We start from the raw sequence: 16,029 nt of genomic DNA on the forward strand, positions 1-16,029 counted from the left end.
GAGCGCACTACACCCGGCCCAGCTGGTTTATTTATCCATTGGCACGGCCGCTACATGTGGTGTGGCGCAGACGGCAGACCCAGTCGCCGATAAATATCTCCGGCAGGTCCACGCGTTGCAACGTAGGAGTATACAGTAGGAAAGAGCAGAGTGAGCGTGCGCTTTTTGGTCATGGAGTGCAGCAGTGCCGTCGTGCTTCCGCTCCAGGGCGCCGGGGTTGGGCGCGTCCTCCACCTCCCCGTGCTGACGCAGCCGTTCTGGAGGAGGAGGACGACGGAGAACCGGCGCCGGCTCGCGAGTTCTGTGGCGCCGGCGAGGTGCAGCAAGATGTACGTTCCCGGTAGGTAATAACCGTCCATCTGCATCTACGACTCTGCTCTCTGCTGCCTTCAACCTATCAGTACGTCTCAACTCCTTCGTAGCAGCAGCTTGCTCGTTGGTGCCTGGACATAGCTAGCTGTGTTAAGCGACTGCATCACTGCAGTACTGCACTGCACCGTGTTTGCAAATTAAGTATGTACGTAGAATTGATTGTAACAAACTTCTCAAGAAACGAATTTTAGTTTATCGTAACTAGGTGATCTGGTGCAGTGTGACAAAGTGTGGCTAGCAACTAAACATTATTTATGTATCTATGTTGTGCGTGGTTTTGGTGATGATTCAGGCTTTGGGGAGGGTTCACCGGAGCGGAAGGCGGCAATTATCCTCCAGCACTTCTTTAACTACATCGCCGTCACGGTTGTCCTCGCACAGCTTGAGGTTGCCTTCTTGCCTTTTGGAATGGCTGTTCCTTTCTATATATTCAACCGGCACTCCCGTTAATTTTGTACAAATACTAATTTTAGTTTTAGGAAACTTGTATCAATATATATATATATATATATATATATATATATATATATATAATATTGTACTGTCAAGGTAGTTTTCATGGGCATGGGCATATCCTAGTACAATGCAATCGTATGTCGAAGCATATTGATATGAACAGAAAATTAATTTATACACAATCTTAAATTCAGCGTACTACAGATAAAACGGGGGTGCTACATTAAAAAAATAATAGCATCCATGCACATGCACTGTTTCAATTGTTATGTACAAACTATTGTTCCGGATTTGTTCTTCAATAAATATATCGATATCTGAATTTCTCTTGACTTAGAGTCCTCACATCTTGATCGACAATTAAAGGGACTCGAAATTGTTATAATATCTTAATTCCTTTTTATTCTTTCATTTGGATCATCGATAAAGAGTTACAATAGGGAAGCTTACTTTGAGCTAAAGGAGTTCATCAGCCGCACCTCTCTGAATGACGCTGAAATTTTCTGCGAAAAGCTGATGCGTGAGTCTCCAAGACTTAAGGGACTAGGTAAGTTAGTTTTTAACCACACACTGTTTTAATTTGCTTGATCCTTTTATGAAATTACTGAGGTATGTGCTTTCATCTCTTGTTTTGGCTTGGAAACAAACAGCCATGAGGATTCTAGAGGTGTGTACTCGGAGCATTCATAACTGATGCCGTATTCTAAACTTAGTTTTTTGAACCTGTATTTCAAAGAGATTTCAGATGAATTAACGCTACTGCAGGTCCGATCTGGTTATGTGAAGAACGATTTCGAGTGGGACAATTTAAAGAAGTTATCGTTCAAGGTTGCCTTTCTTCAGCCCCATCTACTAGTGGTCTATTATTCCAATAAATTATGACTGAACTTTTAAAAGTGAAGTTATGACCTGTATTAGTTGCCCAGTAAAATTGTTTCAGTTATCTCCAAAAGATAAGTCACGGTAAGAGCATCTCTAGTAGGATCCCAAAACAAACCCCCAAACTAAAATTTGAGTAAAAAACACAAGTTCAATAGGCCCCCCTACAAAGACCCTTAAAAAGAAGGATGCCAGCAAATGCCTTCTTGGCTATCTTCCTCCCCAAGCTCTGCTCTGTTGTCCTCCTCCATCGGCTCTCTTGGCTCCATTGTCCTCCTCCCCAATGCATCTGCTTTAGGCACGGTTGCAGCTGGGTCAATGAGATCGAGGAATGGGAACAGCAAGAGGAAGGAATAGAAACTGATGAGCGGGTCCACATGTCAATGTCTATTAAAATAGATTTGAGGGCTCTATTTTAGGGGCTTCTGCTAAAGTAAATATATATAAAAACGTAAGCCTCAAAATAGAAGCCCTCAAATCAATGTAGGAGCCTATAATTTGAGGTCTCCTATTGGAGATGCTCTAAGAATTTCAGAAAAGTAGCACTATTCAGTGGTTTTTTATTAATGCTCTTTGTGTTCCACTATCTGCAGATGGTAGATGAGGCCAATACAAAGCTCATGAGGGATTATGTCGTGGAAGTTAGCCACATTGAAGACGAAAACTATAACAATACATGATTTCTCTTGAGCCTTGCCTATATTATTTTATAGGCGACATGTATGTATATATAGAAGATGTACATATAGGTTATGGGGCATTATCTTACTCTGGAAACTTTGTTTGTCGCATAAATGCTAAGCATAATGGATCAGTAGTGCCATGTATGTAGATGGATAATATTACTTGAATAAAACACCTCATGCTTACACCATGTTACTTTCTCTATCATCCATACACAATTGCTATTACACACCACTAGGCAACTCAAACATTTCATAAACTAATAGGACAGGCCTGTTCTTCTAAAAGATAGGTCAAATTGAATTGGTATAACTTAAAATCTGGTGATGAAAATAGATCTTATCAAAACATTGAAATCCTTGCAATCACTGCACCACTAATTCGTTAGTTTTCAATCACACATGGTATGATTGACCTAATCAAGATAGTTAATCTCTCCATGTAATACCCGATTTTAAGGACAAAACCAGATATGCACTATATGCGAGTTTTAAAAGGCAAATCTCACATATAGCTACAAATAAGGGGCAATATCAAAAGACAATGCATAAATTATATAGCGTACTTAATAAATTAGAGATAACCTTAAGCAGCAAACAACGGAAGATAACTCCAACTTCGGGTATTAACTCCACTCTACAGGATCCAACTGACTAGTTGATCACAAGCCTAAACTTCTCCTGAGGTTTGGGGAAAATAGCAAGAGTGAGTCCATGTCGAACTCCACAAGTATAGCAACTAGATTGTATAGCTCCCACAATCTCATGATCAATGTGACATAAATAATGTAGAGCATTAAATAATAAATAATGAGTATTTTTAACACACAAGAATCATCACCGTCGATGCAAGAATCCCCAAGGCTGCTCATGACCATGAGCATGGCTAGTATACTAGTTTTAACACTCTGCAGAGGTTGTACATCTTTACCCATGAGTCATGATTTACACTTTCGCCCGAGGTGATCAGCCTCTTAACCCACTACCAAGGAAGGTCGGCAGGGATTACTATGAAGCCTTTCAAAAGTTCGTCTAACATGTTAGGGCCGCAAGGTTTCCTTTGCGCGCAGATATAGAGCCCCCCTTCCGATGGCACAATGACTCACAGCCTATACACATACAGACAGAGGCCACACTATACCCAAAACGGTTCAGCCCCTCCGCCCTTTCGGGTAACCTCTAACAAGCTAGAAAAGGTCTTCATACTGAGCTAAAGCCAAAGCCATTATAGCCCTCATGGTTGCACTGTTGTCCCGGTTATCACTTACAGATAAATCATCAAGTGGCTAAAAAGTCATTTTTATCATTTATTACTTTACATTAATCTAGTCACAGGATCACGGGTCACAGAAATAAAATCCAAATGCTATACTTGCCTTGATCCAATTGCTCCTGTTAGTTTTGCTAGCTCTGCTGATCTTACTTGTTGCCAAGGCTTTGATCTTGATAACTGTAGTAATGTTCATCGTCTATTCTCGAGCATCAAATAGAAACACACAAGCAATCGGAGCCAACATACATGAAGCAAACAAAGCTATGATTAGAACAGTACACCAAACAATAAAAAGGTTTAAAAACTAATCTATCGCTACGAACACAAAGACGCGAAAAGCACTCTAATTTGATCACGGTCACAAAAACGCAAGAAGCATCGAGGTCAAAGCTACGATATAAAAGGAACAATTGCCAAAAAATTTATACCGTAAATGAAACAACTATAAGCTTGATTTATATTAATTAATAAAAACAATGTGAGTAACGTTAACTCAAATTAAATAAATCATATTTAAACTTGAAATCTGAGTTGATGCTAATCATATATTTTTTTATAAATGTTATCACCTAATTTACTAAATAAATTATTAAGCTTTATCTTTGCAAATTGCAAAAGAAATAAATATGTAAGAGTATTTAGTCTAATTAGAATTTCATATATGAAACATGTTTGAGCTAAGCAATTTATTATTTAGAAATAAGATTATGTTAGTAACTTGCCATATTAATATTTATATATAAAACACAAAAGTATAAAATCTGTATGTATTTTAAATTAGAAAACCAGTTGCACACAAACGTCAACGTTTAATATATTTTAGATTATAAAATTCAGAAATATTTAGTATGTTCGCTTCTAAATTAGAAAAGTAATTGTACATAAACATTAATCAATCTAGCATTTAAATTAATAAAATTTACAAATATAGCGCAACACGTGAAGTTGCAGGTACTAGTACGTAGATTAAATCTACAAAATTCTAACGTGGTTGAATGGATTAAATTAGAGTTAGAATAACTAAATGATGCACGATTAAGATGGCATGGATTTTTGGAATAATTGAATGAATAGATGAGTTGCAGAACATGCACCTTCTTCCTTGTGTTGTACGTGAACTTGACTCTGGCCAATTAGAGTTTCGGCTGGTGGAGAGCAGCCGAGGGCGGCTTGACCTTGGACCAAGGACTGAGGGCGATCGGGCATGATGTCGGCTTTCTTGTTAATGACGAAGAGGCAACACAATATGTAGAGAAAGAAGAAAATATAAATTTTATTTTACTACCTTAGGAATTCTCAAATTAGAGGCTTTCTATATATATATATATATATGTTTTTTTATGTGCTTTGCCTAAGGGGTTGGTACATATATATAGGGAGAAAAACTCCCCACCTCCACGTCAACTAGCGATATGGTACTAATTGATTTGCAACCTTCATCTTTACTAATAGGCCTAATTAATTATTAAAGCCTATTAGTAAATAACTACATGGTTTTTAGGATTTATTATGGGCTTTGACGTTGGAAAAATAATAAGAGATTTATTATTTTCGGAATTAATTATTTTCATTGATAAAATAATTCTAGAAAAGTTTAGAATTAGTAGTTAAGCCACGAAAAATACTCCGAAAGCTTCGAAAATTTGGAAAAAAATTCTCAGAGATATTGTAGAACATGAGGAATCCAAATAAAGTATTTGGAGTTCATGAGAAGATTGTTCGGAGCATCTAAAAATTAGATCATGCTCACAGAAAAGTGAGAACAGCAGCTGAAAAAATTCTCGAAAAGTTTGTAGAGAGTGCTTGATGGACGAGGAACTAAAAGAAGTGCTTTGAGTGACAAAAAAAATATTTTAGGAAGGTCCTAATAAAAATTTGAGCTTAGAAATAAGAAATTTGGTTGTAGATAAAAGATAAATACGTGCCGAATAAGGAAGATCGATCTACTAAACGTATTTTAAATATTTTTCTTACTATCAACACATAAAGGAGCAACAAGCATCACATCAAAACATATGCACCAGCATGTATGCATAATAATATTGCTAAGCCTTATGATAAATTTTAATTTAATAAAAAATATCATTTTTCCTATATTTTCATGAGCACAAAAATACAAAATTAAATAATTTTATCTATATTTCAAAAGAAGTAAATTTTAGGGTGTTACACTCCAACGGAACTTAATAAAGGCTATAACTCAAAGAGTATATGAAATGGGTGTCCTAGGGTTCATGTGTCATGGAGGGGATGTGAGGGTGTCCACAACTCAGGATTATGTGCCACCCCCTATACCTCTTCACCCAACCCCCATAGGGCCCGATATTGACTAAACTATAACACATCACATTGTTTTGATGAAGAAAAAGTTTCCATTACGAATATGAAACTAGGACAAGAGAATCAAAACAAAGCCAACATACCTGGGTTCCTAATGCATTAAAGGAAGTCTTAATTGGACTCTTGTATGAAAAGAGTTATGCTTATTTTAGTATATAACTAACCAACTATGGCTCCAAGTTGAAGTTATATTGAGATCTATCTAAATTTCCTTGTCCATAGGTGCTTCTGCCATTTCCTAACCATCAAAATGTCACAACAAATTTGTAGCATCCTGTTCTTAAATGACATGCATAAGTTCATGTAATCAGTACTCCTTTAAATGAACCAATCAATGGAGAATCACTTGTACATATGTATCTAAGGAGTGATCTAAAGCATCATCACTAATGCATTGAAAAAGTCTATGGATGAGGAGGGAGAGACATCTATGATAACATTACATGCTTGTTTGGATTGAGATGTGACAAAGTTGCCTAGACTATTTACCCGACTCTAGTATGCCATCTGGACCCTTCAAATATCTACTCTCCTGTATCTTCCAAATTCTTCTAAAAGCTTCTAAATATGCATTATTGTAACAGATTCACTACATCCACCTACCTGAGCTTCCATGTCGATCAAATGTGCTACAATGAGGAACCTTGGAAACATACATTGGGAACACAACAAATTCATTGAACTCGGGTCCTCGAGCGGCTAGTTAGTGTAGAAAACCAAATAAATTCATTATTTGTACGCAAAAAAATGCTAAGATGAAGTCTTGAAACCTTAAGATGGAGAGGATGCCAGTTCATTAGTCCACATCAAAATAAATATGAAGAGAAAATATCAAAGAAACATAAATACTCTCAAAAATATATCATACGCAAAAGATAATATACCAATATTACTTATATCTTGATGGTTACATCAGTACAAGATGGTGTTTTCCCCAAAAGTACAACATAATGATGTATTACTTTTTCATATACCAACAACAGTTATTACCTGCATATTTGGATAAAAAAGCAAATCCTTAGATTAGATTTTTATGTTCTCTAGGCCTACACTCCAATCATTATCACCACTCCCTTTCTATAACCATGTTGCTACATGTCGAGTGTGCACGCTAGGCTTCAATGTCAACCAATTCTTTACGAGGATCATCTCTAGGAGTAGGGGTAGACTATAGTCTTGAATAATAAATTCTAGGAACAGAGGTAGACTACAGTCTTGAATAACAAACTCATTGTCTTGGTTGTTTTCATGAAAAACTAGTACTGAATTTATTATATTGTATCTTCATATTGCCAAACAAAGACAAACTGGTCATTTATGTATAATTTTTGGAACACTGTCAGCCATGTCATTTGCTCCATAAGATGGTGTCGGGATAAAACCTTAGATTTTATGAAAATTTAATTTAATCTTTGGAACCATACAAAGAGCTTTTGAAAAGTTAATGTGTCCATCTCTAAACTAAATAGTATGTTGTACTCTCATTAATAGCTTTTCATTGAAAAATTGTGAATGCCAATTTGATACCTCTACCTCTATCTATAGCTACATGTATCTCCACTTGATCATGAAACTAAACTAGCAATTTGTTGCCTCGTTTGATGCCCCAAAAAGAGTTTAGAATGTATGTGTGGTTTATAGATTTGTGTAGGACAGAACCAACAAAATAATAGATGTTGCATTTCTACCACCAATCATCTGCTCAACAAAGACAACTAATCGGGAAACTGCTGCTGGTGGTGGTTCAACTTGATTCAGCCGCTGATCCTCCAACCCAAAAATAAAAGACGTCAAATTTTCTAGATCTAGGTCATTCTTCTATAAAAGATATAATAAACTAGATACCCTCTGTCTTGAAGAAAAACCTTTTCCCCTCCTCTCCTTGATCACGCCGTAGTCAAAGAATACATGGTGTCTACATATGTTGTTGATCAAATATATTTTACACATTGCCTTGGTATCTTTGGGTGGAGAGCGCCTTTGTATATATAACCATTGGATTGATGCCAAGTGGAAACCATCCAAAGCATCAAATACAAAGATTACTCTAGATTTTGTCTCCTTATGTAAATCCTAGATATTTTATATCATACAGGTATCTAGCTCTTAAACCTTGTACAATTCACCAAAGCATGTTTAGTGTCATGAAGCTAATAGAACAATATTCTAGGACAAATGTCAACTCTCTTTTATCTTCCAAATTCTTCTAAATGCTTCTAAGTATGCATTATTGTATCAAATTCACTACATCTACCTACCTGCATTTCCTTGTTGAATGTTCTAGAACAACAAGGGGCATTAGAAATAGACGTGGGAACACCAAATATGAATGAACCTACCTTTTTAAAGTGAAGTTATGACCTATAGTAAGAGCATCCTTGAAGCCATAAAAAGTGGAAACAAATAGTCAAGATTCATGACCCGCCTCATTGAAGGTGTTGGAGAAGGTGCACCATGGAGATAAAACAGACGACAAGTTCAAGAAATTCTCTAGATCTAAAGAAGAAGAGGAGGGGATGAGCCCAAGAGGCCCCACCACACTTGGCTTAAATTGCCTAACCTTAAAGCCACAAAAGAGGAAACACATAGTCAAGATCCGTGACCCATGCAGGTCACATGCATATTAGATGGAGCGGGGAAGACGAGGCACTTCAAATTCCTTGACCCATTCAACCTTATTTATAGTAGGACTTAATCATGCTTAATACCTAGAAGACCAAAGGGGGCGTTACCTGCAAACGCCTAGAGGACCTTTAGTAGCGTCAATGTATCATAAGCATTGTCACATAGACCTTTGGAAATGACACCCAATCACCCAATCAAAGGATTGTGTCATTTGACTAGCTCGTCATCAAGTCCTTCAGGAGCTACTATTAGCAATATGGACCCTGGGTACCTCAGCGCTGATAGAATCCTATTACTACCGGGATGGGCCAAGGCTAGCAAAGATGAGGCCTAGCCAAACTAGGGTACATCATCAAACATGGTGACCAAGCAACCTAGCACAAGGAGCTTGGGTGCCAACTTCCATAGTGAAAGGATCAAGATGCCCAAGAGGGGGTGAATTGGGCTAATTTTAAATTTCTTGCAATAATTAAACCTTATACTTAGCCTACTTCACCCCTACGTGCCTAATTATGTTTCTATTGATCTACCAAACAAAAGTTTGCACCCTAGGTTCCAATCCTACTCTAGCATGGCAATTCTAGGAAAGTGAAGATAAGAATTGAAATGCTCAAAGTAAATACTCAAAGTAAAGAAAGGGAAAGAAACAAGGCAATGTTTTGTTGAGGTATTAGAGAGTCACCACTCTCCACTAGTCCTTGTTGGAGCATCGACACAACGACGTAGCTCCCCTTGATCCACATAAGGATCAAGTGCTCTCTATAGTCTTGTTCTTCATCACTCTGACATGGTGAATTGCCCACAACCGCTCACAACATGAGTTGAGTCATCCACAAGCTTCGCCGGATGATCACCAAGCTCCCAATCACCACCAAACCATTTAGGTGATGGCGATCACCATAAGTAACAAGCACAAACTCTCACTTAACCAAGACAAGCCTAATGAGGAAGGTGGATGCACACTTACTACTACCTAGGCACTAATGAGGTCCTTAATGTTGGATTCTTAAATCTTAATCACCTCACTAGGCTCTTGCACTCCCTTGCACTCTAAAGGTGTTTCTTAGCTGAAGAAATAAGCAAGAGAGCTAACTTGGATGAGTTGGAGATGGTATTTATACATGCTCAAGTCAAATCCAACTGTTAAGTTTCAAGTCAGTAACTGTCAGGGGTACAAGATGCTCTGGTGGAAGCACCGGACGTGTCCGATTAGTAGCCAATGGCTACTATATGACAACTGTCAGAGGTATCAGTTAAGTTGCACTGAACGTAGGCCAGTGTCCAGTCCCTAGCCACCAGATGTGTCTCATTGCTCAAAACCCACTCTAGAACCTCTCTGAGTAGCAACCGACCCTACACCCGGCGTCTGGTCCTACCCTAGTCAGCGTCGGGTTCTTAAGTCAACTAGAGGCACTGCTACTGTGCAAGTACCGACACGTCTGATGCACATTATTGTGCTGCATCTGGTCACACCAAAGCATCCTAGTACTAACCGGACACACACCCTAGCGTCCAGTGCCTACACTTCCATCGCCCTGTCAATAGAAAGATATTGCATTCACTTCTAATTCGAAATCCTTTGTGAGTGACTTTGACTCCAAGTGATCTTAGGGCCTTCCCTGAGCTATCTAGTGCTAAGTTTGACAAGTGTGCACCACACCTAACATATTAACCTAGGTCAAGCTACTAGTCCATACACCCTTTGTAGTATGGCCAAAGGAAAAACAAGATCCTAAACTACTCTAAGTTTCTCACCAATGCCTAATGACACTTATAATTAGTCTATTCTTAACCTTGTTGTGCATCCTTTGAAAACCAAAATTGATCTCAATCGACGAGGACATGAATACCATGAATGCCCAAATAATCACCATTACCATGAGCTAACTTTCATTGTCTCTACAAAACATATGTTATTAGTCATAGTAATCTCATGTCATCATTAATCACCAAAACCCAACTAGGGGCCTAGATGCTTTCACATAGGATATGATATTCTATTATTATTTTCTTGTAACTAACTACGTAACATATCTATAAACTGATCACCATCTATGTAATCCTACCCATTGGTGTATATAATGTGGGCTGGGGAGCACTCAATCGGTACCCCTTAGAATACTTAGCAATCCTTGTAAACTTGCACATGCGAGATAAAGAAATCTATTGTAAACTAAATGTAGGGTACAACATACCTCAACCGGATTAAATCTATGTCCCAAATGGACTGTGATTCCTTGTGCATAATACACTGATTTTCATAGCTTAGTTTAAACTTTGACAATTAACGGCAGTGATGGACAATACAACACCGCTGGATAAAAAACAAGCACCATGGTGATGGACATGAAATCAACATCGGATAGTTCGCTAGATTGACTTGGTACCACCATCAACACTGCCATATCGAATGCTCACTGGTTGTGTAGGTACCTACATCTACGACAGATCATAACCTAGACCGACGTTGATGTCTTGTTCATCGCCACAAGATGGTACGCCCAACTAACGTTGATGTGTCCATCATCAACATTGAATCATTTGCCAAACTAGTGGTAGTATGCGACCGATTGCTACCTAATCAAACTCGGATGCAGCAGTGATGGTAAATGATAGCACCACCGTATTGAATGCTGATCGAGCGGTGACGAACAATAGCACCGCTGGCTTCAAAAGCGGCGGTGATCACCGATGCTAGTTATCACCAATGACTTTTACCAACAGCAGCCAAAACCGATGGTGAAGGCATTTTAGAGCCAGCAATGATGAGCTTTATGTAGTAGTAAGATAGCTTGGGCAAGCATCCATTTAGCTCTATCCCGGTCCTCTATATAGATGTACAATGGGCCGGGCCGGCACAGCCCACAGCCCGATCGGGCCGGACCGGGCCGGGCCACCACCGTGCTGCGGGCCGAGGGTGCGGCCCATAGTCCGGCCCGTGGGCCATTTTCCGAGGGTACAGCCCGACAAGCATCTCATGTCTTAATTTACCAGTTTTTTTAACAAAGGTCAATTTTTTTCACAAATCACAACATATGAAAGAAGCAGCATACAATTTTATTGTTTCAAGCAAAACATATCTCAATTCACAAGTTATATCAAAGAGAAAGAGTACAAAATCACAACATATAGAACAAAATGAGCGGGTCGTGTCGGGCCACGGGCTGACCGGGCCGGGCCACCACCGTGCTGCGGGCCGAGGGTGCGGCCCATGGCTCGGTCCGGCAACGGGCCGGGCCGCCCGTGGCCCACAAACAACGGACCGGGCCGTGCCACGGACCGGGCCAAAAGGACGGGCCAAGGACCGGGCCAAATTTAACGGGCCAAATGTACATCTATAGTCCTCTAAAATCCAATACCTAAGATTATTATTGAGCCAGGTAGCTTTTGCCCAAACCAAATAGACCCCCAATTCACTCTTGTTGGTTTCACAAGACCTTGCACTGGAGGAGTCCGTCACTAAAGGGTATGTTTGGTTTGACAAATGAGGTGGTCCATCTTTTTCTCACTTCTTACTTTTTTTTGTTTGGTTTATGAAATGAAATAGGTTGATCCATCACCACCTCATTTGTCATAACCTAATAATAGTATATGCATGAGGAATGAGTTGATTCTACAAAAAATTATGAGATGAAGTGATGAACACTCAATGATGCACCACCTCATATGAAGCATGTGATGATTCCACGAACCAACATACTAAAAGAGTTTAGCCCGCAGTTTAAAACCTTGGTAATAAGGGATTGACATTTTTCCATGGAAAGTACAAAAACTCTTTTTCTATCGGACAATTTACATCATACACACACTAAAGACTAGACTAGAACAGATGAAAATCTACATGCAGGCTCCGATGCCGGCCGGCCTTTGCATGCTGAAGCCGTTAGGATCGTCATCCTCCTCCATAATTAAGTGTCCTAGCTAACAATAGATGATTACACGACCCAACAAAAAGGTTCCTATATATGAAATCCTAATCATTTGCCCGTCCGATCCGTTCTCTGGATCATTTCGTCTCCGACCGCCCGGCCTGACTGTGCAGATGAGCGAAGACGCCAACCATGGGCGCGGTGTTGTACGTGCACGCCTCCGTCTGCATGTAGTTGCTGCGCCGGTCGCTGAACCTATCGCGGTGGTCCGGCCCGCCGACGATGGCGCCGACGACCACGTTCGGGTTGGACCCCGCACGGCGGAACCAGTGGTCGTACCCCTGCACGCAGCCGATGAACCGGCCGTCGGCGCGGTGCGACACGATGGACGCGCCCCGGTGGTGCACCCGCCGCGGGAACCGCTGGCCGTTCCCGACCAAGTAGCTCACGCCGGCCGGGTTGCCGCCGAGGACGTAGTCTGCCTGAGCACGCGCCAGCTCCAGCAGCTCGCCGGCGCGCACCGGCCCGTCGGGGCACTGGACCATGGAAGCTCCGGTGGTGGCGGCGGCGAGGTAGCGGGAGTAGACGGTGAGGAGGAAGGCGGCGTTGGTGACGTACTGCATGTTGTTCCACTGCCGGACGTAGAGCATGCCGCCGGCCGTGCGGTTCACGTTGCCGGCGGCGCCGTTCTTGCCGAGGCACGCGCAGAGGTAGTGCTCCGCCTTGGACTTGTACTGCTCCAGCGTCGTGCGGTGCTCCGGCCGGTGACTCCCTTCTAGTAGCAGCTGAAAAATGCAAGGCATGGCACACGTTAAATCGTGATCGACCAGAATTGTTTACTGCACGTACGTACGTAGGGTAGATTCCTTGTCGATCTGACTTTTTTTTTGAACATATATATATATATGATCAAGTGTGTCTGCTACATGCCATTCGTAACTACACATAGCAGGCACGTCTGTTGTTAGTTATCTGGGAATCTTGATACCATATATAATTAATTTGTTGCATTGTCTTCACGTTAAACGCATCCTAGCTAATGACAGTGATAAAAGGTCACCGTGTAGTACCTTGGCGGCGAGGATCTGGAGGCCGGCGTATTTGACGTCCCAGCTGAACTCGTTTATGGCCCAGGTCGTGCCGCCGAACTCGTCGGCCATGGCCACGGCGTAGTCGAGGTACTCTGTCCTCATGGTGGCGCGGTGCAGCCACAGCGCCGCCCACAGCATCTCGTCGCCGTACCCGCTCACCGACGCGTAGTAGCGCCGCACCTCGCTGACGCTGCTGTCGTACTTGCCCCTGTACTTGTCCCCGAACTCGAACAGCTGCTCGGCGTGGTGGAGGAGGAGGCGCGAGTAGTGCGGGCTCGAGCGGCGGAACACGATGGAGGCCGCGGCCATGGCGGCGGCGGTCTCGCCGACGAGGTCGGAGCCGGGGTTGTCGCGGTCGACCTTGTACGCCTGCCGCGACGTGGTCATGTCCTCGGGCCGCTGCCAGCAGTAGTGGTCGGTGTCGCCGTCGCCGACCTCGGCCCACAGCACGTCGGGCTCGGCGTGCGCCTTGATGAAGTAGTCGGTGCCCCACTTGATGGCCTCCAGCACGTGGCGCCACTCGCCGGCGGCCTTGATCTCGTCCCGGAACTCCATGGCGCTCCACGACAGCATGGTGACCGTGAACGCCATCGGCAGGCCGAACTTGACGTTGTCGCCGGCGTCGTAGTACCCGCCCACCAGGTCCACGCCTTGCTGCAGCCCGTCGGCGAGCCCCGAGTGGCCGCGCCATTTCACGCGCTGGTTGTAGGGGAGGTGGCCCGACCGCTGCGCCTCGAAGTACAGGAGGCTGCTGTGCAGCGCCCTCTTGTAGTTGAAATTGCCATGGCCGCCGGTGGCCGCCGCAAACGGGAGCAGCACGAGCGTGAGCACGGCGCAGAAAGAAGCGATCATCTTGATGCTTTCTCGCCGGCCGTTACTTGTCGCAGATGCTGACCAGCTAGGTTTTCTGTGCTATATATGGTTTATTGTCTCCTCTATTCTTCAATCATGCTCCTTTTATAGTACATGCTGTGCAATGCAACCTCTCGCTCTCTCCTCGTTGACTATTATCTCGTGAGACTCAGACCACACCACACCACACACCTCTTTTAGTAGTGATTTGGTAGTTAAGCCTGTCTTAATGGCAGGTGCTTACAACTGACCATCGGATCTAGTCTAGTGTAAAGCATGCAGTGGTGGGGCCGCACTGTCAGGTAGGTACTGATGCATGCATCTCTGCATGCTTGAGTACTGGTTGTTGTCTCTGTTTTCCAGATAGCTGGATGGGGAAGTTTGGGAAGAACGTGCGACCGTACCAGTGCTTGGTAGGTGCTAGGGTTGACTTGCATCAGCAGGACTTGTACTCCAGTTAGAAGAGTTAGATAGGAATTTATTTATTTGGGTCAAATATGTTTGTGCACATACTCACAACTGGAAATTTTCTTTTTCTAAAAAGAATTATATAGCTACATGGAGCCTACAACTAGAGTGCTGAGGTCGTCCATCTGTTGATCAACACGTGTCCTGTTTGGGGGCCTTTTGCTTTGCAAACCCCTTTCTTTATTTTGAAGCACCACGTTCCAAGCTTATTTTTATCCTTACACATTAGAGAACTCAAATTCAGCGCTCACAGCTCGCCCTACAAAAAAGTATCATAGTTCCTTTCGTCGTCACATCTATGCTAAACTTGTGTCATCCTTTTATAATTACTTCAAAGAGTGAAGTTAAAAAGTTCCTTTTCAAAGCCCTATTCAAAGATAGTTTAAATCATTTTGAATTTTGGTAAAAACCACACAGTGCAAAAGAAATAGTGCACCAACATGAATGCAATAACATGTACGTATCTAGCCTGACGATTGATTTTAATTAATTTGGCAAAAAATAGTATTCTCTTATATTTGAATGCTCACTTAAAGGCATAAATAAATCAATTTAAGTTGGTGCATTATTCTCCTATATTTGTAAAGATGCAATTTTTAGGGTGTTACAAATCGCATTATTTTCTGAGTGTGAAGGGTGTATAAACTATTTGCATTGTTGCACACACATGACACGCAATAATGATTATTTCTGACTTCTGATTTCATAATATTTCAAAAAATCACCTTGGGTTTAACATTCCTAGTAAAGTATTTGTTCTGCTACAAATATACAATGAACCTAACAAGCAGAAGGGATTCATCCAAGTGATTTACGATTCCCTAGATGCAAGGAGCATATTGCAAAAAAACTGGTAGTTGGTTGGAGCGTCTTCATCGTCATGCGCACACTAAGGATGCAATGCAACCAGTCAGCGTATATGTTGCAGCCTAGAGGTAGTACAAATATATACGAAGACCATAGCTAGCGAAGTGGAGGCGCATAACCATCGCATATATATGTATATGTATGTTATCGATCATTGACAAAACTGTGATGCATATTAGTCTATTTCGCTGGTAAGTTCGTTTCCCAACATGGAATCTTAGCTGGATCATTTGTCAGAGATGTGTAAAAATATA

General features: G+C 41.8%; 2 protein-coding genes across 2 annotated transcripts; one reads left to right on the forward strand and one right to left on the reverse strand.

The window, feature by feature from the left end:
* Positions 71-2,581, forward strand: LOC8075377 (chaperonin-like RBCX protein 1, chloroplastic). The gene is made up of 6 exons (XM_002444316.2): positions 71-340; positions 665-759; positions 1,258-1,375; positions 1,479-1,495; positions 1,594-1,656; positions 2,301-2,581. The coding sequence occupies exons 1-6, from the start codon at positions 172-174 to the stop codon at positions 2,385-2,387; spliced, it is 549 nt and encodes a 182-aa protein (XP_002444361.1). The 5' UTR covers positions 71-171; the 3' UTR covers positions 2,388-2,581.
* Positions 12,364-14,492, reverse strand: LOC8075378 (endoglucanase 21). Its single transcript, XM_002445462.2, has 2 exons — positions 13,568-14,492; positions 12,364-13,282 (listed from the first exon to the last, which is right to left on the reverse strand). The coding sequence occupies exons 1-2, from the start codon at positions 14,438-14,440 to the stop codon at positions 12,635-12,637; spliced, it is 1,521 nt and encodes a 506-aa protein (XP_002445507.1). The 5' UTR covers positions 14,441-14,492; the 3' UTR covers positions 12,364-12,634.

Source organism: Sorghum bicolor, chromosome 7 (assembly GCF_000003195.3).
Source record: "Sorghum bicolor cultivar BTx623 chromosome 7, Sorghum_bicolor_NCBIv3, whole genome shotgun sequence".
Taxonomy (NCBI): Eukaryota; Viridiplantae; Streptophyta; class Magnoliopsida; order Poales; family Poaceae; genus Sorghum; species Sorghum bicolor.